Below are 21,970 nucleotides of genomic sequence, written 5' to 3'. Positions count from 1 at the left end.
TGAAGCTCAGAGGTGCGATGACTTTCCCAACACAGCAAATGTGGGACAAAGCGAGACTGGGCACCAGACATGGAATGAAATAGATGAAAGCCGCCTGCCGAGGGCTGGTTCTCCTGGGAGGTGTGTGATGGGCAGGCACTCCCTAAGGCAGAACTGGGGGAAAGCTGGGGAAGAGAACATGGGAGGTTGTCTCACTGGCTCCTTCCAGAGGAGAAAGGGTGAGTCCCTTCTCTCCCAGTGTCCCATTCCCCATACTAGCTCCTTTCTCAAGGTAAAAGCAGACTGATCCCTAACAAGGGATAGGGGTTCAAAGAGGAAAAGAGGATGGAGAGAAGATAGGGGACTCAGTGGGAAAGCTCTCAGTGAGAGAAGCAAGCGGAGGGGACTTCCTGAGCAGAGGGTCGGTGAGAGAGGGCTGGGGCTCAGTGATGGGGTGGAGGCTCTGAGAGAGAGCTAGGAGTCTGTGAGGAGGGTCGGGGTTCAGGCAGGAGATGCGGGTTTCTTTACAGAAGTGGGAGCTACACGAAGGGGATAGAGACCCAGAGAGAAGGCTGAGGGCCCAGTGAGGAGATGTAGGCTCAGTGAGAGGATGGGTCTTCAAGGAGAGGGGTGGGGGCTTGAGGGGGCGTTGGGACTTTCGGTGAGGACTTTGAGGGGCTTCAAGAGGGGCTGGGGCCCAGGGAAGGGGTGGGGTTTCCGTGAAGAATCTGGGGTCTTCTCTGGGAAGGGACAGGGACTCAGGAGCTGCAACGGGCCGCCATCTTCAGGCCAGCCCCTAGGGCGGGCAGGCCCCTCCACACCCGCCCCCGTCTCACCGCCGCCCCCACTGCGGCGCAAGCGCGGACCCAACCTACTCCTGCTCGACTCCTGCTCCGGCCCCTGCTCCTGCTGCGGCTCCTGCTCCTGCTCGGCGAAGGCAGCCGGCGGAAAGGTGAGCTCAGCTCCTGCTGCGCGCGCGGCCCGACCCCCACCCGCCGTCCTCAGGACTCCAGGAGATTCACCTCCACCCTCACCCCCGCCCTCACCCCCAAACTCGGCCGCGTCCCGCCTTAGGCAGGACGGCAGCACCCAAACCCTGGGAGCCGCTGGCTTTGGGAAGTGAGGTCCCAGGGAAGTGCAGGGGCTGGCGCTGCACCAGCCCCATCGCCCCCTGCACCTCTCAGGACTGACAGTCTGAACGGAGGCTTACAAAGGACAAGTCCCCACCTCTCTACACAAAACCCGCTCCCACCGCTCTCTGCCTCAGTTTCCCCTAGGGAGGAGGACATCGTTCATGTCGACCAGGGGACGGGCGGGTTCGTGAGAAACAGTGGTGTGGGGGGGGGGGCGGAGGTGGGGTGCAGGGGCCCGACTTCCCCGGCCTTGCTCCCCGGGAGGACGCCCCTTGTCCCCGCCTGGGCAGCGACCGACGCGGGAGTGGGCGGGGCTGGGGGTCAGGGAAGGAGAACCGCGAGCCAGGCCGTGGAGGGGCCAGCGATTCCATCCGTCCTCAGGCCCTCACGCCTGTCACCTCCCCGGAATGCCTGCCTCCGCTCGCCTCCCTCGCCGCAGCTCCCTCCTTGGACTCCGCAGCCCCCTCCTCTTTGCTGCTGTTCCCCAATCCCGGCTCGGGGCACCTCCCCAGAGGTTCCCACGGCAACACTCGTCCCGGGTACCGGCTCCGGGTTCTCAGTATCCTCTCCCTTCCTGCAACCCCCCACTCCTGACAGCCTCCCCGTTAACCCCTGAAATGGAAGGGGAAAGGAGGAGGGGCGGGCCGAGGGGGAGGAGAGTCAAGGTCACCTCCCTTCCCCTGTGCCAGCAGGGCTCCTCCCCTGCCCGCTCCCCTGAGCGCCCGCCCGCCCTGGGGTCCTTAAACGTTGGGGCTGCCTGAGGCTCTGGATGCCCGCTGCCCCATTCTTTCTTCGGGTCTGGCCTTCGGGCGCCTCCGCGGAGCCCCGCCCCGCCCACCTCCCTGGGACCGTCGCGCTCTCTCTCCAGGCCATTCCTCTTTTCTCTTTTGCTTTTGGTCTTTGCCTTCTCCCACCCCCCTACCGCCACCCCACCCCCAATTGTGGGTTAGGGGAGTGGAGAGCCCCGATTTATGGGCAGGCTTTGTCGACAGCAGTCTGCCGGGCTCCAAGAATCATCCCCCCCGACCCACACTGTGTGTGTGTGTGTCTGCATGTGTCTGTATTTGTGTGTCTCTGGGTGTATATGTGTCTGTGTGGTGTGTGTTCTGTGTGTGTGTGTCTATCTGGGTGTGTCTCTATGGTGCTTGTGAGTCTGTGTGTATGTGGCTCTGTGGCTGTGGTGTGTGTGTATGTGTTTGCTGATTAGTCTCCATGGAGGAATTTGAGGGCCACATCTGATTTGATGTGAGTGGGGGGTGGAGATTTGTCTTACCCTTCAGAGTTGGCTATTTTATTTTATCTGAAGCTGCCCAGAGGGGCTGAGGACCACCGTATGGGGAGGAAGGCAGCCCCCCAACACCTCCAGGCTTTGGTTTTAACCTTAGTGATGTGTGGATTCACAAGTACCTTTCATTCCCCAGGCCTCAGTGTCCCCATTTGTGAAAAGAAGAAAGATGGATTTTTCTGAGAAATCCAACAACCCTTGAGCTTAAGAGCCCCTAATCCTGAGAGCCCCTAAATTTGACTTCCTGGGGAGTGAAGATTCTTTGGGATTTGGAGGCTATTGCCTTCCAAGGACCAGCCCCTAGGAGGAGTCTTTTAGGGCCTTGCAGTTTGGGGAGTCGAGGCTAATTGGACAAGTGTCAGCTGTGATAATTACCTCTAGGAGGGGGGCCCTGAAGGCAGGGATACCTGCAGTACAAGTTCAGGATGAAAATAATAATAAATTATGGTAATAAAAATCACAACAGTTAGCATTTCTCTGCACCATGAAACAGATAAGATTATTGACCCTGGCTTTTTGGTAGGCATTGTTTTGTTGGATTAGCCTTGTTTTACTGATGAGGAAACTGAGGCTCAGGGAGCTGAAGGCACTTGTTTGAGGTTACAAGCAAGGAAGTGGTGGATCTGGGATCCCCATCCAGGCAGTCTTCAGAACCCACCGTTACAGCCACTGGGCAGCCCCTAGAGCAAACATGTCCACTTATTGATGCCTGCAATTGGTAGGCACTGGACTAGGCTCATTCATAGGGCACTTAGGGAAAGACAGGCCAGGATTCCAGAAGGCCAGGCTGTGCTATGAGTGTGGAGGGTCTTAAAGGGGGAGAAGTGGGTGGGGCATGAAGATTTGGGGTGGGGCCTGGGAAGGTCACTGTGGGCAGCTCTCACTGACCCTTCGGTCAGTGGCACCTTACCTGCCCCACAGGGATCCGTGATGCCAAGCTGTGACCGTTCCTGTGGCTGCAGCCGTGGCCCCAATGTGGAGGACGGCAAGTGGTATGGGGTCCGCTCCTATCTGCACCTCTTCTATGAGGACTGTGCAGGTACTGCCCTCAGCGATGACCCCGAGGGGCCCCCGGTCCTGTGCCCTCGCAGACCCTGGCCCTCCTTGTGCTGGAAGGTAAGGCCAGTGGAGGAGCAGCTCCTGTGATTTCCTGTGACTTCACAGAGGAGATGGGACTGAACTTGAAGCTTGGGGAAAAGAAAGAAAAGAGTTGGTTTAGAATTAGTAGTCTTGCATGTTCAAGCAACAGAAGACCCAACTTAAAGGGGTTTAAACGTAAAGGGGAACTATTGCTTATTTTAGAGAAGAGACCAGGAGTTTGATACTTTGAGGCAAAGTTTGATCCAGCAGCTCAACCATCAAACCAAATTCTCAAGTTTTCTCTTAGTCTTCTGGCTCCTGATGGTGCCTCCATATCTGTAGGCCCTTGTTGGCTTGGCTTCAGGCTCTTCTCCTCTATTCCCCCAATGGCTGCTAACATGCTGACCCTCAGAACTTCACTCCATACCACTGAAGGGAAGCTGAAGAATTTCCTCCAGTAGTTCTTCAAAAAAGAGATAATGATTTTCCTTTGCAGAAGTCCTGTCAGGCCCATCCCTGAGTCAATTACCATGAGTGGTAGCAAATGGGATTCATCCCACTCAAACCTTGCTGAGCTTTCCCAAAGATAATTTAGGGTACTGTTGATAGAGTATCAGAAAGATGTGAGAGAAACAAACAATCAAGGTCTGTCATGCCAGGAGAGAAGTCAGGAAGGGGGCACCACAGAGGTAAAGGTGAGGAAGTGGCAGTAAGTTGAGTCCCTGTAATGGACATAGTGCTTCAAAATACCGTATGGAGATTGAAGCACAGAGTCACTCCCTTCTGCTTGCTAACAGCTTCCACTGTAGTGGGGAGACGAGGTGCCACCCTGTGCAGAGAGGATGCACAATCTCAGCTCACGTATGCAGAAGTTGCCAGGAGAGGAAATGGTCTCTGCCTGGGGTGATTGATCATGGAAGACTTCCATGAGGAAGCAAGCACATCTTTATCTATTTATTTAGCATCTTCTTATTGCCAGGCACTGTGCTAGGCTCTTGGGGGATACTGAATTTAAGAAGATGTGGTCCTTGTCCTTGAGGAACTCCTAGCTGTGGTTCATTTAGTCATTCAGCAAACATTTATCCAACCACTGCTCTGTGCCAGCACTGTGCTGGGCATGGAGGACAGCTAGTGAGCCAAAACAGACACACTCCTTGCTTTCATGGGGTTCTCAGTCCAGTGGGGCAGGTAGATATCACTTACATAGTTACCAAAATACATGTCAAAGTGTGCACAAAAGTGAATGCACTGAAGAAGGAACAGGCAGAATGTTTGCCCAGGCACAGGATTGGAGCGCTAGCCCAGTCTGGGAGTATCCGGGAAGGCTTAACTGAGGAGGTGAGGGTTAAGACAAGATCTGAAGGATGTGTAGGAGTTAACTCAACAGAAAGATAGAGGATAAATGGGACACAGGGATAAGATGGGACTCAAATAATGCAAGGGGCAGGACTCAAAGTTGGCAGGTGAAACCCACTGTTGGGTGGAAGCTGGGAAGGAAATTAATGAAGAGGCCTCAAGGTTCCAAATGGAACAGGAGAGTTGCTACCCCCTGTCAGTTAGATCTTAGCAAGTGTGTTCTCTGATTCCTACCTCTTAAGGCTGAACCAAGGAATGAACTTTAAATCCCATTGGGATCCAAAGTGATCCCTTGGCCTGAGCTCCTGACTGATCCTGACTACTTCCATTCTGTCTGCCTGTCCCCAGATCAGCCTGTCCTCGGGCACCCTGCTTCTGCTGCTGGGTGTGGCAGCCCTGACCACTGGCTATGCAGTGCCCCCCAAGCTGGAGGGCATTGGTGAGGGTGAGTTCCTGGTGCTGGATCAGCGGGCAGCCGACTACAACCAGGCCCTGGGCACCTGCCGCCTGGCTGGCACAGCACTCTGTGTGGCAGCCGGGATCCTGCTGGCCATCTGCCTGTTCTGGGCCATGACCGGCTGGCTGAGCCACGACACCAAGGCAGAGCCCCTGGACATCGAAGCTTATGGCCACATGGAGGTCTTCGGGGACGAGCCGGAGCAGCAGCTGTCCCCCATCTTCCGCGATGCCAGCGGCCAGTCATGGTTCTCACCACCCGCCAGCCCCTTTGGGCAATCTTCTGTGCAGACCATCCAGCCCAAGCGGGACTCTTGAGTTGCCCACACACCAGAGGAGGAGCCAGACCTGGGGCTAAACCCTTCCTCTTCCCTGCCACACCCCGTCCTCCCATTGTCTCCCCAACTTCTCCCTTTCAACAGGGCCTACTCCATCTGAGCCCCAGAAGGCCCAATTCCGGGTCAGAAATTCTGGAGCTCAAATCCCAGTGCTCCTTCCTCAGGGTAGGGCCCCAATTCTTCCAAGATGCCAACCTTCCCCAAGTGCTCCTAAAACTTCCCACCCACCTCTCCTTCCCAAGACCCCTCAGGGGCAGAAAACATTTCTTACAACTTGTCCCTCCTCTTTCCTCTGTATGTCCTGGAGCAAGCCCCTTAACTTTCACACCATCTGTTCCTGCCTCTGCACTATGAGTGGTTTGGACCAGATTCTAGAGTTTCATGACTTCCCATTCATTTCTTCCCAGGGTGTGAGCAAGGATGGGAGGAGGGACAGAGGGGTCATTCTCATCCCCCAGGATACCTCAGGATGGGGCAAAGATGCTCACTTGGGCTCCTTCTCCCAGGATGGAAATGTGCAAAGACATCCCAGTTTCCCCTGGCAGTATGTTTTCTGCGTGCATTTTGGCATCAGAGCTCAGTACGTTCCATCAGGGGCTTGTAGATGAGGTTGCCTAGGGAGGCTGAGAGGGGATGCGTCCGAGGTCACACAGCAGACAGTCTCCAGGAACTCCAGCCCACTTCTTCCGACTGTCCCTGGGCCAACTCCTGTTCCATAGCTGCAGCAGGGCCTTACCCCTTCCTGGTTCCCAGGGGACCCATGGGGTGGGGGACAGGTTTGGCCCAGAGAGATGACCTGGAGACCTGATGGTTCCAGGTGGCTCAGAAGATACTTTGGACATGGATTTAAATGGATACTAAGAACCAGGGGGCAGGAGAAATGGGAAGTCTTTGCCCCTTGAAGTCCACCCACCTGGAAACCAACATCCACAGGCTCTGACCCTGACTGTGATAACCAATGTGCCCTCCTGGCAGGACCCGCCCCTCAATCTTACAGGCTCCCCAGCCCGAGTTGTCGTCTCCTGTGTCCACCACAAGGCGGAGCTCCAAGACAGCTGGAGAGACGCACTCACGGACCAACGCCCTCCACCCCCGGGGCCACCACCCCCCTCAGTCTCACCAGCGGCCTGGAGGCACCACCTGGAAGGGCCCTTGGTCCCCCCTCCCCGACCAGGCCAGGCCCTACCGCCCTTGTGTCTCACACCCCCTCTCCACCCTGCACCCCTTCCAGCCCGCCTTCTCTTTCAATAAACAGCTGGGACGGATGCTGACATCGCTTCCTTTCTCCCCAACGCATGGTATGGGAGGGAGGAAAGAAACAGACTTTTAGGAGCACCTATTGAGTCCTAGGCACTTACATCTGTTATTCTGTTATTCCTTCTTTGCTCTTCATGGTGACCCTCTGAGAAAGGGATTATTATCCTCCTTTTACAGCTGAGATAATTGAGTGTTGGAGAGGTGCAGTCACCTGCCTATGGCCGCCATGGGGTGGATTTAAATGCCGGCCTGAGTGGTCCACTGCACGAGCGTGTGGGGGCTCCTGTCTGTGGGTGGGAAGGAAATATCTCGCCTTCTTGAGAACCTACTATCCCCATCCCATGCCAAATCAAGGTCGACATTCAAGGAGAGGAATGTGAGAGGGAGGGTCTGGGGAAGGGGACTTCTGCCAAAGGTGGGATCTTCTCCAGGGCAACGAGAATAGCTGACACCTGTTGGAACTTTCCAGAGGCCAGGCCCCATTCTCAGGATTTAAAGACAGAAATTCTTTGAACCCTCACAGCAACCTATGAAGTGGGACCATTATTCCCAAACCTTGCTTCCAAACTCTAGGCTTGTTTCCAACCCCATTCGCCCCAAACTCGTCCTTATCAACCCTCACCTCCACCCCACCAAACCTGCCCCCAAGCATTGTCCACATCTTAGATAGTGACGGCTCATCCTTCCAGCCAAAACCTCAGCATCATCCTTCATTCTCTCTCTCATACCCCAAATCCAACAGATCAGCAAGTCCTGTCAACCCAACTGTTTAAACATATCCTGTGCCAAACCACTTCTCACCGTCTCCACTGCTAGCTCCCTGGTCTAAGCCGCCATCACCCCTTATCTGGATTACTGACCAGCTCCTCCCTGGTCTCCCTGGTTCCCTCTTGCACACCCATGCCCACACCAAATCTAGTCTCCACAGGGCAGCCACACAGATCCTGTTAAAACATAGGCGTCCACTCATGTCCCTCTTCTGTTCAGAATCCTCCCATGGCTCCCCCGTCACTCAGAGTAAAAGTCAAAATCCTCACCATGGCCTAGAAGGCCCTATAGGATTTGTCCCTCTCCCACTTCTCCTTCTGCTGTGACCTTAGTGCCCACTCTCCCCCTTCCTGTCTCCTCTCCAGCCTCCCTGGCCTTCTTGTTCCTCCAGCAAGTCAGACTCCTGCCTCGGGGCCTTTGCCTTGCTCTTCCTCTGTTAACTGCTTAGACAATTCCCTCACCTCTTTCAAGTTTTAGCTCAAGTGTCACCTTCTCACTGGGGTTTGCCCTTAGCTCACTAAAAATGCAACTGTGCCTCTGTTCCCCCTTCCCTGTGCACTTTGGGTTTTGTTTTTATTTTTGCTTTCCCATAGTACTTAACACCTTTTGATATACAATATTGTTAACTTATTTATTGCATCATTGCTCATTACCTGTCTAGTCCTGCCACAGTGTAAGCTCCAGAAGAGCAGGGATCGTTACCTGCTTGTTTAATGATGTATCCCAAGTGCCTAGAATAGTGCCTGGCACATAGTACGAACTCAATAAAAGTTTGTTGACTCAATCCGTTTTACAGATGAGCATACTGAAGCTTAGCGACATCAAGCAACTTGCCCCAAGATGTAGAGCTAGTAAGTGACAGAGCTGTGATTCAAATGCAGGCACTGGCCAGAGGATGACACACATTCACTGCCTCTCGGTTTGAAGGCCCAGAGCTGGGAACACGACATCAAGTGCCAACGAGTATATCCAGATGATTGTTGCCAGATGGGAATGTGAACACAGATTTTTTTTTTTTCCAGAGAAGTTGGAAATACCAATTTTTACATGAAATATATCCCTTTTTATATATTAGTATCTAATTCAAAATTTGACTAAGCACTGTGCAAGACAGACAAAGCATCCCTGGGTTCGGTGGCTTCAGTGGATGGGCAGCTGTAAGTGACCTCTGATCCTGACACTCCTGGAGGCTGGTCAGGACTAAGGAGAGAATTTCATGCTGACTTAATGGTTCCAGGAAGCCAAGGTAGACTCCCACCCCCACCCCCAAATATCTGTGTCACGTTAGCTTTCCGTCCCAGCTCCACATGGGAAGCCACCTGTAACCCCAATAAGCCCCAGGTCTCCACAGAGCACAGGCTCCCACATAACACCCCTTTTCAGAGAAGCCCAGTAACCAAATTAGTTACCAACAATGCCAACTGTCACTCTTATCCTCTGAAGCCTGCTAAAGGAGTTTCGGTTTTACTTTCCTACATGACTAACGGGGGTGTAAACTGGTGCAGCTGCAAGAGTGGCGATGTGGCAATGTCAAAATGGAAAATATGCATGTCCTTTGATCCCTTCCTCTTGGGATATATCTGTAGGTTAAAGTCTGCATGTTGGAACACCGTAGCATCACTTGCAATAGAAAACATTTAGAAACAAGCTAAATGTTCCTTGGTAGAGGACTGGTTATTAAATGATGGTACATTTAAACACTGGAACTCTAGGTAAAAGACTGAGAAAGGTTTTCATGTACTGACCTGGACCAATCCTCAAGTTATATTGTTAGGTAAAAAGTGCTAGGTACAGAATGCTATGAATACTTTTCCACCATTTGTGTTAAAGGAATATGTATGGACATTGCTTTTATATGATGAAATCCCTGTTAACTTTGGTTGCCTTTGGGGAGAGGACCTGGGTGACTCAGGATAGGGGTGGGAGGGAGACTTTCACTATATACTCTTTCAACCACTTCAAATTTTGAACCATCTGCATGGATTATATTTAAAAATAATTAATTTCAAAAATTAAAAAATAATACAATTGATTGAATAAATGGGGGAGAAGGGACAACTCTTCTTTGCAGAACAATTCCAGTTAATAACTATAGAAGGATTGATATTAACAGGAAAACTAGTATGAGAACACCACAGCAGTAAATGCTGCAGGCAAGATCCACCAGTGAAGGCTAAAATTAGTGAGTGAAACTTTAAGGTGAAATAGGGCATTTGCATAGCCTCTGAGCACTTGCCCCCAAACATTTACTAATTACTGTGTGGTTTTAACATAAGTCCACAGATTCTCTGATACTCCACCCTCTAGGAGGTGGAACTTAATTCCCCTCCCCTTGAGTGTGTGCTGGATTTAGCAACTTGCTTCTAACAAATAGAATCTGGGAAGGGAAAAATAGTGATCTTACGGTGGAGAAATCTGGCAGAGAGCACATTAGCCAAATGATCCAGGTTACTATCACCTCTAACAAGTCATGTTGATATCATGCATCCCTGATATGATATGATAAGACTGGCGCTTCACCTCTGTAGTAGTCTTCCCCTAAATCTGTGACTTCATCCTGCTCATGAGAAATCCCAGCCTGAAGGGCAGTCCACAACATATCTGACCAGTACTCTTCCCAAGTGTCAATGTCATGAAAGACAAGGAAAGGCCACGAAACTGTCACAGGTTGGAGGAGACCAAAAAGACGTGACTGAAGGAAAGACAGAAACTCTCTGTACTGTCTTTGCCACTCTTCTAGAAATCTAAAATTGTTTCATAATAAAAAAATGTTTAAAAAAGTATAATTGTTCTGGGAAGGATGGAGTAACAAGGATCAGATTTACCTTCCCACCTGAAAGAACCAAAACTGGACTAGGAAATAAACGAGATGAGCCCTGCAGTGATCCCATCCCACTTCCCTGGGAGGGTTTCCAGGTCATGGCATAAACTTCAACACCTTCATTCAATAATTTATGCAACAAGAAGGCAGAAGATCAGTGAGGACATTGATACAGGCTGAATTGTGTTCCCCAAAGAGATATGCCCAAGTCCTGTTGCCCAGTCCCGTGAACGAGACCTTATTTGGACACAGGGTCTTTGAAGATGTGACTAGTTAAGATGAGGCCAAACTGGATTAGAAGAAGAGGAAATTTCGACACAAGGACAGACAGACTGAAATGCTGCTGTTAAAGCCAAGGAACACCAAGACCACCAGAAGCTGGAATACGCAAGGACAGATTCTCCCCTACAGATTCCAGATGGCACGTGGCCCTGCTGCCACCTCGATTTCAGACTTCCGGCCTCCAGAATTGTGAGACAATACGTTTTTGTTGTTTTAAGAGGCACAGTTTGGGATATTTGAACAGCACTATCAAATAACTTGGTCTAATTAATATTTATAGAGCTCTCCACCCAAGGAAGACAGAATGCACAAGGCCTGGGGCCTGGGCGGCTCCTGAGGACTGGAAGGGCAATTGGGGGACAAAATAGACACCGAATGGTGGCAGCCCAGCCGCCTGACAGCTTCCCCTGACCTGGGAGGGGAGCTGTTTCCTCTGGCCAGCACTCGCTCTCCTCTGACGTGGTGGAACTGGGAGAGGGAGGGAGGCAGGCCCGGGGGGGGGGGGGGCACCTTCTGCTCCACCCTTCTTTACAGCAGAACCTCGGCCCCAATGCCCACAGCACCCCAGGACCGCCCCTCCCTCCTGCTGAGTCTATCCTCTCCCATCCCTACCCACCGGAAGGTTACTCCTCAAGCCCAAGGGAGACCCAAGCTTCAGAGAAGCCCCTCCACCTGCTGACCCAAAGGCGGGGTGATCAGGAGCCACTGTCTCGCCTCTGGGGGGCACTATGTCAGGTGAGCTGAGCTGCCCCAAACACAAAGGGCTGTTCATATAGACAGGGAAGGTGATAGTGTTACTGGGAAGTGCAGTGAGAGCGATCAAGCCAGGGGAGGGGTGGGTGGGCGGCTGGGGGATCAGAGAGGCAGATGTCCAGCAACATTCATCCCCCAAACTGTTCATCACAAATCATACATGGAGTGTGGGCTGCGAGCGGGTCAGTCCACCAGGGTTCAGGGTGCGGTTGGAGCCTGGGCAATTCTCCTTCCCTCCTTCCTCCTCCCTCCCTTCCTCCTTCCTTCCTTCCTTCCAACTCTGGGCAATCTCAAAATTTCTGAGCCTTTGTTTCTTTGTCTCTAAACTAGGGACAAAAGTGATACCAATCCCTTGAGATTGTTTGAAGACTGAATGTGCTTAAGATACATGGTTTAAGAGTGCCCAATAAATGCTAGTTATTATTATTACTGAAGAGGAGAAATCTGAGACTCAGATAGCAGTGCACAGTTTATAATTCAGATGACTCAGACATGGTCCTGCCCTCCAGGGACTAACAATCTGGTGGAAAGGACAGAGCTGTAGACAGACCATGGCAATCTAATGGTAATGTCAGATGACTGGGGACAGACACCAGGAGATTCAGAGAGTGGCACATAATGATCACATATATAGCACTGAGCTGTGCCCAGGACTGTACTCAGTACTTAAATGCATTCATTCTTTTAGTCCTCATACCACTATAAGATGGTTTCTTTTAACTCCCATTCACAGAAAAGGAAACTGAGGCACAGGGTGTGTGATGGTTAAGTTCATGAGTCAACTGGACTAGGTTCTGGTGTCCAGTTTTTGGTCAAGTAAACAGTGGCCTGATTGTTACTGTGAGGATATTTCGTGGATTTACATCAACAGTCAGTTGATTGTGTCTGTGGCTGATGACATCTATAATCAATGTAGGAGATTGCCTTCAGCAATGAGAGAAGTCTCACCCAACCAGGAGAACTGATCATTTCAGCAGTCAGAAGGAAGAATTCCCATCTCTTCTTCAGCCAGCCACCTTCTCCTGGGGAATTCATCTAAAACCTTCTTTGAAGTTCCCAGCTTGCAGCCTACAGAATTCAGACTTTCCAATCCGCACAGCCACATGAGCTAATTCCTACAATAAATCTCATAATATTTACATTATATACATGTATATATATTATTCCCTGTTGGTTCTGTTTCCCTGCAGAACTTTGGCTAACACAGGGTGTTTAAGCATCCTATTTAAGGTCAAACAGCTTAGCAGAACTGAGGTATGAACCCAAGCAGTCCAGGTCCAGAGTGCCCCATACCTTCTGGCACCAACAGATGCAGAAATGATCTCAGTCCCCGCAGACCCTACTAATAAGGGATGGGGGTTTTGCTCATGACCCCACACATGTGTCTATGCAGACACGTGCAAGCAGATGAGTGCCTACACAGATAAAAGCCAATTCCTGCTCATCGCAAATTTTTCAGAAAATCCTCTGGAACCACCCTAGGAATGGTGTGCATGGCTGGAAAAAAATAACCAGCTTCAAATGAACTCCCAGACTCATGCATCCATGTGTAAATTGATGGACCCATACACAAGTTCTTGAGTAAGCATGCTGCATGCATGGGTGCGCACGGGCACGTATTCACAGGCACACCCACAGGCATGTAAATTTTTATGGTGATGCCTGTAGGAACACTGATATGCTTACTTGTGTACTTGCAGTTTCTCTGCCATTGATTTTTTTTTAGCAGTTACATTTATTGAACACCACTATGTGTAAGTAGATACAAATAAGGCTCAGAGAACTGAAGTGGCTTGCTCAAGGTCACACAGCTAGCAGATGGGATTCAAATCCTGGTCCTTTAAGATTAGGGTGTAGTGTCTACCACCACTACTATGCAGATATGTCTATAAGTGAACAGATTTGCCATGGCTGGATTCCCACATTGACATTCCCTGTGACCTTGAACATGCCGTGTCGTTGTCCAGGCCATGTCCTCATGTGTGTCTGTTCACATGTGCTCCGTGGACATGCATGGTGATGGCACCAGTGACTCTGGTCCCTCTCCAAGTCTCTGCCTGGATTGGCGTCACTGAGGGCTGTGAGCTTCCTGTCCCAGCCTCACCATGCCCCAGAGCACATGGCTCAAAGTCAACCTTGGCACCAGGTTATCAGGGCCCTGGTGAGGGATGAACTCACAGAATTTCATAAGCATCCAGTCTGGGGCATACAGTCAGGGCAGGGAGGAGGAGGGAGGAAAACAGGATGCCCACTGGGGCATGCACCCGGGCAGAGTCCACAGATGGATTTGGCAGGGGAAGAACTGTCAGGACTTGGCATCTGATGGATGCTTGGCAGATGCCTGTTGTATGAGCCAGGAGAGGGAAGGAGGCAGGAGAGGGGAGGAAGCAGGACTGCAGCATTGCCCAATCCTGGAAGCCTGGAGGGAGTGAATGAATGAAGGGGTAAATAAATTTAGGATGGAATAAGGGAGGGAGTGAATTTATTTTTTCCATAAATCTTGAGTGCCTGCTCTGTGCTGGTACTGTGGCTGCTTGGTGAACAGGTGGCTACAGCCCTGCCCTTACCAAGCTGAGAAAGAGAGAACATGAATTTTTCTCACAGATGTTTTTTTTTATTGAGATTTTTCACAAACCATACAATTATCCAAAGATGCAAAGCATACAATCAATTGCCCCCAGTACCATCATACAGATGTGCATCCACCACCACAATTAATTTTATTTTTCAATTTTTAGAACATTTTCATTACTCCAGAAAAGAAATAAAGACAAAAAAAGGAAATTCAAATCCTCCCATACCCCTAACCACCCCCTCCATTATTGGTTCATAGTATTTTAAGACCAATAGAGTTTTGACAAGAATGCTAAGTACATGCAGTGGGGGAAAGAATAGTCTCTTCAACAAACAGGAAAATTGTATCTCCACATGCAGAAGAATGAAATTAGACCCTCACCTCACACCATATACAAAAATCAACTCAAAATGGATCAAGGACTGATATATAAGAATTAAAACTATAAAACTCTTAGAAGATAGCATAGGAGCAAATCCTCATGGAATTCGGCAATGATTCTTAGATATGACACTAAAAGCACGAACAAAAGAAACAATAGATAAATTTGATTCACCAAAATTTAAAACTTTTGTGCACTGAAGGAAATTAATCAAGAAAGCGAAGACAACTTACAGAATGGAAGAAAATAGATTCAAACTATAAATCAGATAATAGTTCAACATGCAGAATATATAAAGAATTTTTACAATGCAACAACAAACAGATGAACAATCCAATTTAAAAAATGGACACAATACTTGAATAGATACTTCTGCAAAGAAGATATTCTGATGGCCAATAAGCACATGAAAAGATGCTCAGCATCAGCAGTCATTAGGGAAATGCAAATTAAAACCACATTGGCTATTATTTTTAAAAAGACAGAAAATAGCAAGTGTTGGAGAGGATGTGGAGAAACTGGAACTCTAGTGCTTTGTTGGTGGGAATGTAAAATGGTGTAACCACTGTGGAAAACAAATAGCGGTTCCTTAAAAAGTTAAATATGTAATTACCATTTGAACCTGGCAGTCCCACTTCTGGGTATGCACCCGAAGAGAATGAAAACAGCTCACAAACAGATTCTTGTACACCAATGTTTATAGCAGCATTATTCACAATAGCCAAAAACTGGAAACACCCCAGTGTCCATCAACGAATGAAGGGATAAACAAAAGTGGTACATACACACAACAGATATTATTTGGCCATAAGAAAAAAAGAAGTTATGAGATAGGCTGCAACATGGAAGAAATTTGAAGACATTATTCTCAGTGAAATAAGCAAGATGGACAAGGATAAAAATTGTATGATATCACTTATAAGAAATGACAAAAAAGAGCAAATTTGCAGAGAGAGAAAGCAGATTCAAGGTTATGGGGGGGTATAGAGGAAAGGGGGAGTGCTTGTTTGTAAACATAAACAAAAAGGAGAAAGAATCCTAGTCAAAATTTTTAAAAAAAGATTGCTGAATGGAGTTATTTATTCTCTATAAATAATAATATCTACTCCCATTTATATAATAAGAGCAACCAAAATTTTTGAGTATTTGTTATGTGTCAGGATTGTGCTGAGCAGTTTACATTCATTCATTCATTCAACAGATATTCACTGGACACCTAGTAGGTATCCGACTCTGGGCTAGACATGGGGATACAGTACCCCTGCCCTCAGGGAGCTTACATTTTAGCAGGGTGAAGAAAGAGAGAAAATAAGCAATTTAATACATAAATGAGATGATTCCAGACCCTGACAAATACTATGAATAAAACAAGACAGTTATGAATCACAAACTGTGTGCACGGGGATGGATGGGGCACAGTGTTTTATGAGTGGTCGGCATTTGAGCTGAGACCTGCGGGAGGAGAAGGGGCCTGGGAACATTCATAAAAAGTTCTAGACAGATGGAACAGCAAGGAGAAAGCCCCTGAGGCAGGAAGAATTTGAGGTGTTCAAAGACTAGAAAGCAGGGCAGTGTGGCTGGAGGCAAAGGAACCGGATGAGAATGGAAAGAGATGACTCTGAGAGGCTGACAGGGGCCAGAGCACTTATTTTCATTCCAACTTTAGAGACAAGTGGACTGACATTCATAGAGGGAAGTGACTTGCCCAGGGTCACCCGGCTATTTAGTGGCTGAGCAGAACGCAGGCATTTTTTCCTTTGCTCCAGGCAGCCACATAGATACACATCTGTGTGATATGCATCAACATATGAGCAGCTGTACCTACTTACTGCACACGTATGCTCTACACACTGACCCACAATGAGTGGTGCGGGCTTGATGATTGCCAAGGGCCGGACCCACAGAAATGGTCTAAGAGTCTAACCTTTTCCTTGGTGTCTTGTGAGGCCGAGTACGAGGCTGGATGTCATTTTAGCCCATCCTTCCGGAAACTCTGGGCCAGGGAAAGGTTAAATAGCAGGAAGAGGGAACTGGTTTCCAAGGGAGCTAAGGGAGGGGTTGGGAGCCCTGGGATGGCCCGTGGGGGTGCAGGGTTGGGAGAGATGAGAGAGATGTGAGAGCCCACGGGCAGTGAACATCCCATCTGGGAGGAGGAGGAGGTAACCGAGAACAGAGCAAGCAGAGGGAGCTGAGACTGATCTCAGAGGTGGCAGGGCCTCCATGATGGCCACAAGCCCAGTCTAGGCCAACATGCCATGCCCCAAGCTGAGTTACCTACTAGATGCCAAATTCTGGGTTCCTCCATTTCTTGCCCCCACCCCCATCCCAATGCTTGGTATGGTAGTTGGCACACTGTAGGAATTCAGGACAGACTTCTTAGCTTATGGATGAGGGAGGGATGTTTGGGAGGATGTATGCTGAATAGTGGATGGACAGGTAAATGGTAGTTGGTGGTTGAATGGTGGATCTTTAAGACAACAGTCTTTGCTTGATCCTGCAGCCCTCACACGGTTACCATCTCAATGTTTTTTTACTTCCTTTGCAGCAAACATCTTTGAAAAAATTATCTATACTCACTGTCTCTAATCCCTCTTCTCCTCTTCTCTTTTAAATCCATTCCTAATCATGCTTTTACTCCCACAACTCCACTGAAACTGCCCTTGTCAAGGTCACCATGTTGCTAAATCCAATGTTCAATTCTCAGTCTTCATCTTCTCGACCAATCAACAGCATTTGACAATGTTGACTGCTCTGTGCTCCTTGATAGGCTTTCTCTCTTTGCTTGGCATCCAGGAGTTCACACTCACCTGACTTTCCCCACTCTCCACCCCTACCCCAGTCTCCTTTGCTTCTTCCCAGCTCTTCCTGTTGGAGCAGTCCAGGACTCCGTTCTCAGTGCTCTCATCCAGTTTCATGCCAATGACTCCCAAATCTAAATCCTCTCCCTTGAACTCCAGAGCATATTCCAACTGCCTGCCTGACATCTCCTCTGGGATGTCTAAAGGACATCTCCAACTCAATGCAACCAAAGACAAATTCTTGGTCTTCTCCCCCAAACCTTGCTCTGTCTGTGTTCTTCCCCATCTCATTTGGTCACAACTCAATCCTTCTAGTTGTTCAGGCCAAGAAACCTGGAGGGCATCTTTGTCCCACTCCTTTCCCTCCCACCCCACATTTGAAACATCAGCAATCCTGTTGGCTCCATTTCAAAATATACTCAGAATCCAATGGCATCTCACCACCCGCCCAGCAACTGCCCCGCCTGAGCCCCTAGAGCTTCTCAACAGAATCACTGCAACAATGGATACCCTGTCTCCCTGTCCTTGCCTCCTTCAGTCTATTCCCAACACAGGTCCCTAAACAATCCTGTTTTCAAAGTAAGTCAGACCATGTCCCTCTTCTGCTTAAACCCTCCCATACTCCCCATGGCTCCCCAGAGTCCTTTCCAGGGACACTAAGGCTCCACAGGGTGTGAACCCCCATAACCTCTCTGACCTCACCTCCCACCTGCCCTAATGGAGCTTGCAGTCTAGTCAGGAGACAGACACTAAACAAATACAGGAACACATACAGAATTCCAAGTTAAGGTATGTGCTTGAAGGAAAAGAACGGGGTGCTCAGGGAGAGAATAATATGGATGAGCGACAGATAAATGGCCAAGAAATATGCAGATGAAGGTGGTAGGTCTTGGGCTGGTTGCTTCACCTTAAAGGTTCCTGGCCCGCCACACGCACCACCCAACAGCTCCAGACCTGGGGCTTCCTCACCTACGGGTAGCTCTGACCTCAGACAGACTGTCCCCTTTCTGCCCACACTGACTCAGCACCTACCGCAGCCCATCTCCCCTAGTCCTGCCTGACTCCACCTCCAGTCCCCACCCTGCTGAGTCACAGCCTTAGGCTGGCCAGGGGCCGGGGGTTCAATCCAGCCCCTGGGCCATTCTCAACCCAGGACGGAGGGCAGCAGGATCCAAGCTCTTGCTGCCTGTGCCTCAGCACCTGCTCTCTCATTTCTGGAAAGAATATCTATGATCAGGCCTGGGGCTAGGGTTGGAGTTTTTCTGGGGGCCAGGGTCAAGGGTAATGGATTAGAGCTGAATATGTCTCCAGGGTTGTAAATCAATCAGGAAATAGCACTATAATTTGGACCAGGGATCAGAATGGGAAAAGGTGGGTGCCCAGTCTGTGATCAAGTCAGGGCTCAGTTTGGGGTCAAGGTCAGGGGTTAGCCATGACAAGGGTCAGTGCTCAGGGCTCAGTCTATGTCCAGGGATTCAGGTCAGGGTTCAGAGTACAGAGTTAGGGAACAGAGCTCAATCCATGACCAGGGTTGGGGCTCAGGCCTCAGTCAGTGTCCAGGGTCCTGACTTAGTCTCTTCTCCCTCCAGGGAGGGGCTGTGTGGGTGGGGCTGGCCCCGGACCCCCTGTGGGCACCTTACATCTTGAAGTTCCAACACCCTGGTGGCGTGAGCCATCTTAGCACCTGCCTCACCCCCTGCCCTCCATGCCCTCCTTCTCCCCAGGTCACTCTCCGAGGGCCAGGCCTGGCCTGGTGTCCCCCACAAGGCCTAACAGTCCTCACTCTGGCACCCAAGGGACTAGGGTGAGGGTAGGAGCTAAGGGGCAGAGCTCTGTGCCTGACCCAGGAGGACGCCTTGCGCAAGGCGTTCTGATGCAACTGGCTGAACACCTCAGTCCGCCGTGAACCACCCCCTACCCCACCCCTCAGCTTTTCTCCGAAAGGGAAGGGCTGGGCAGTGGCCTGGATTCAACACACAAAATCCCTTTCCTTCCCCGGCCTCTGATCCAGGATGCACAGAAGGCTGCAGGGAAGCAGGAAGGAAGGCAGGCGGGACAGGGGTCAGATGATTCAGCAACAACTGCTTGGGGTGGGGGGTGGGTGGAATCTGGGCCCCTCCTCCTCCCAGATGGAAGGTAAGGGAGAGGATCAGGATCCCTGGAGGCTGAGATCTCTGATCTCCAAAATCTACCCCCGCCCCCAAAGCAGGAATTATGTAGCTGAGCCCAGAGAGGGATTGATGGTCACCCAAGGTCACCCACCTGTCAGAGGCAAGGTCAGAACGGAAACTAGATAGAGTCAGCACACAGCTGCAATTCGATCTCCCCCAACCCAGGCAGAGGAGAGGCCCTTCCTTCACCTTTGAGGAGGAGATGGGACTTCCTCAGGAACTTGTCTTCAATCTCATAGAGGCTCCTGATGTGGAGAAATGACCTGGGCTTCGGAGCCACACAGACCTAGGCTCATACCCCACTAGCTTGCTGGATGACCCTGGGCAGGTTACTTTCCTTTTCTGAAACTCAGTTTGGCTCACTTGGAAAATGGGCATAAATCCAGCCTTAGCTCACAAGGTTTTAGTGAGGATTATGGGAGAAAGCAGATTTCCTCACAATTTCCATGGGCGATGCTCAGGCAATGTGTCCCCTAGCCCCCCAACCCATAGCCCTCAGCAGGGTCCAGCCTGGGCCCTGTGAACCTAATAATAGCCACTTATGCAGTGCTTACCATGTGCCGGGCACTCTTCTAGGCACTTTGTATTAACTCATTTAATCCTCCCAATAAACTATCAGGAAGATACTGTCATCAATTCATTTTATGGGTGAGGGCTCTGGGTCTCCAAGCAGCTAAGTGATTTGCCCAACGTCATGAGGGCAGGACGGGCCGAGGAGGTGGCACAAGGCAGCGAACAAGAGGCCACACAGGTTTTGAGCCAGACCAACTCAGGCCAGTGGTGTCATCTCTCTGAGCCCCAGTTACCGCATCTGTCTCTAAGAATGAAAACAGCAACTTCACCAGGAGGTTTAAGGACACAGAGAGATGATGTGCAGGGAGCTTTCACAGGGTATCATGCTCCACCATGCACAGGAATCACACTCTTCACAGAGAAAACTGAAGCCCACAGGGTGTGTCCAGATCACGCAGCAGGGCTATAGCTGCCACATGGTCACCTTTGGGCTGATGCTCTCCTGGGGCCCAGCCTGAGCCAGATCCGGATGATGAAGGATTTCTGCAAAGCCTCTGGGAGATTCTGGAGATGGGGAGGTGCCCAGTTGCCTCCATAAGGGCTCCCCAGGAGGAACCCAGGCCTAGAGCTGCAACTCTTGAATCACCCGCTGTCCTCCCCAAATTGATTGGCCCCAATCCATTTACCCATCTGTATTATTACTTCTGTGGTATTTTTCTTTCAATCAGCTTTTTTCTTTTTTAATCTTGGGGCAATTTATTTTAAATGGAAAATTTAAATCATTGACCTCAAATGGAAAACCACTATCATTTGCCATAAAGAGACAGTAACTATAAAATTAAATACAAGGAAAGCAAAACATATTAAATTCTAGCTAAATCCTGTTTCTTGCTGAAGGCTCTGAGCCAGAGCCCTGCTCTCTCTTCCTTAACAAGTGAGGTGCTAAACACATAGCAGATGTTAAATGACACTTCCTCCCTGAGTAGCTGGAGGAACAGAAAGAAAATTGAAAAGAGAATACGTATATCATGATGCTATTTAATAGTCTCAAGACCCTAAAACTATCTGGCATCCCACCAATGCAGTACATACTATAATTCAGAAAACACTGACCTAATCCAATGAACTGCCTCTTCCTATTTTTACAGATGAGGAAACTGAAAACCAAACTTAGAGGTGACTTGCCTGTAATCCGACAGAGTCAGTGGCTTCTGGCAGACCTGGAATCCCACCAGAACCCTTTCCCAGGTATAGTGTTCCTTTTTGGGGAGAACCAGTGAAGAGGAAAAACCTTTAAGGACCAATGTGGAATTTTAGGGATGAATTTCAGGAAAAGCAGTCACTAGGGAGACCCTGGTGGAAAGGAAGGTGGGAGGCCTGGCTCCTGTTATAGTAGCCCACAGACCCCACATCCTCTCCTCTCTGGGCCTTATCAGAACTACAGCCCATACAAACTCTGCCTGGTTGAGTCTGCGATTGGGGTAAAGAGACATTCTTAATCTGGAGAGAAGGGAAATCATAAAAGCCAAACTCTTTCTCCATTCCTGGGGGTTGGCCGCCATTTATGTTCTCACTTTTTAACAAATGCCTATACAACATTTACATTCCAGGCACTTCACAAATATTAAACCATTTAATCCTTATGACAACACTATGAGGTAGGTACTGTTATTATCCCTATTTTACAGACAAGGAAACTGAGGCACAGGCAGCTTAAGTAACTTGAACCAAATCTCACCTCTAAGAAGTGGTAGGATCTGAACTCTGAACCCAGGAAATGTGGTTTAACCAGAACACGAGGCTGCCTCAACGCAGTTATAACTGCAATGCAAAGGAGGTATAATTAATCCCGTTTTATATATGCAGAAACCAAGGCTCAAGGCCATTTGGAGTCTGTGTTGTGGACCCAGGAGTCAAACTCCTGTCTGCCCAGGCATGTAATCTCTTTGTTATGTTACTTGGAGCACATGTCAGGAATTCTTGCTCTTGGGTTGCATGATTTAATAGGGTAGCCACCAGCCAC

At 49.7% G+C, this 21,970-nt stretch overlaps 1 protein-coding gene across 1 annotated transcript; it reads left to right on the top strand.

The window, feature by feature from the left end:
* The first annotated feature begins 713 nt into the window (after nt 1-713).
* On the top strand, nt 714-6,893 carry NRSN2 (neurensin 2). Its single transcript, XM_037811825.1, has 3 exons — nt 714-931; nt 3,319-3,513; nt 5,182-6,893. Exons 2-3 carry the CDS (start codon nt 3,328-3,330, stop codon nt 5,605-5,607), a joined length of 612 nt encoding a protein of 203 aa, XP_037667753.1. The 5' UTR covers nt 714-931; nt 3,319-3,327; the 3' UTR covers nt 5,608-6,893.
* Nucleotides 6,894-21,970: the final 15,077 nt, after the last annotated feature.

The sequence above is a fragment of the Choloepus didactylus genome, chromosome 19 (assembly GCF_015220235.1).
Source record: "Choloepus didactylus isolate mChoDid1 chromosome 19, mChoDid1.pri, whole genome shotgun sequence".
In the NCBI taxonomy this organism is placed as follows: Eukaryota; Metazoa; Chordata; class Mammalia; order Pilosa; family Megalonychidae; genus Choloepus; species Choloepus didactylus.
The sequence above is the reverse complement of the archived record's forward strand: the minus strand, read 5'-3'. Positions and strand labels throughout refer to the sequence as shown.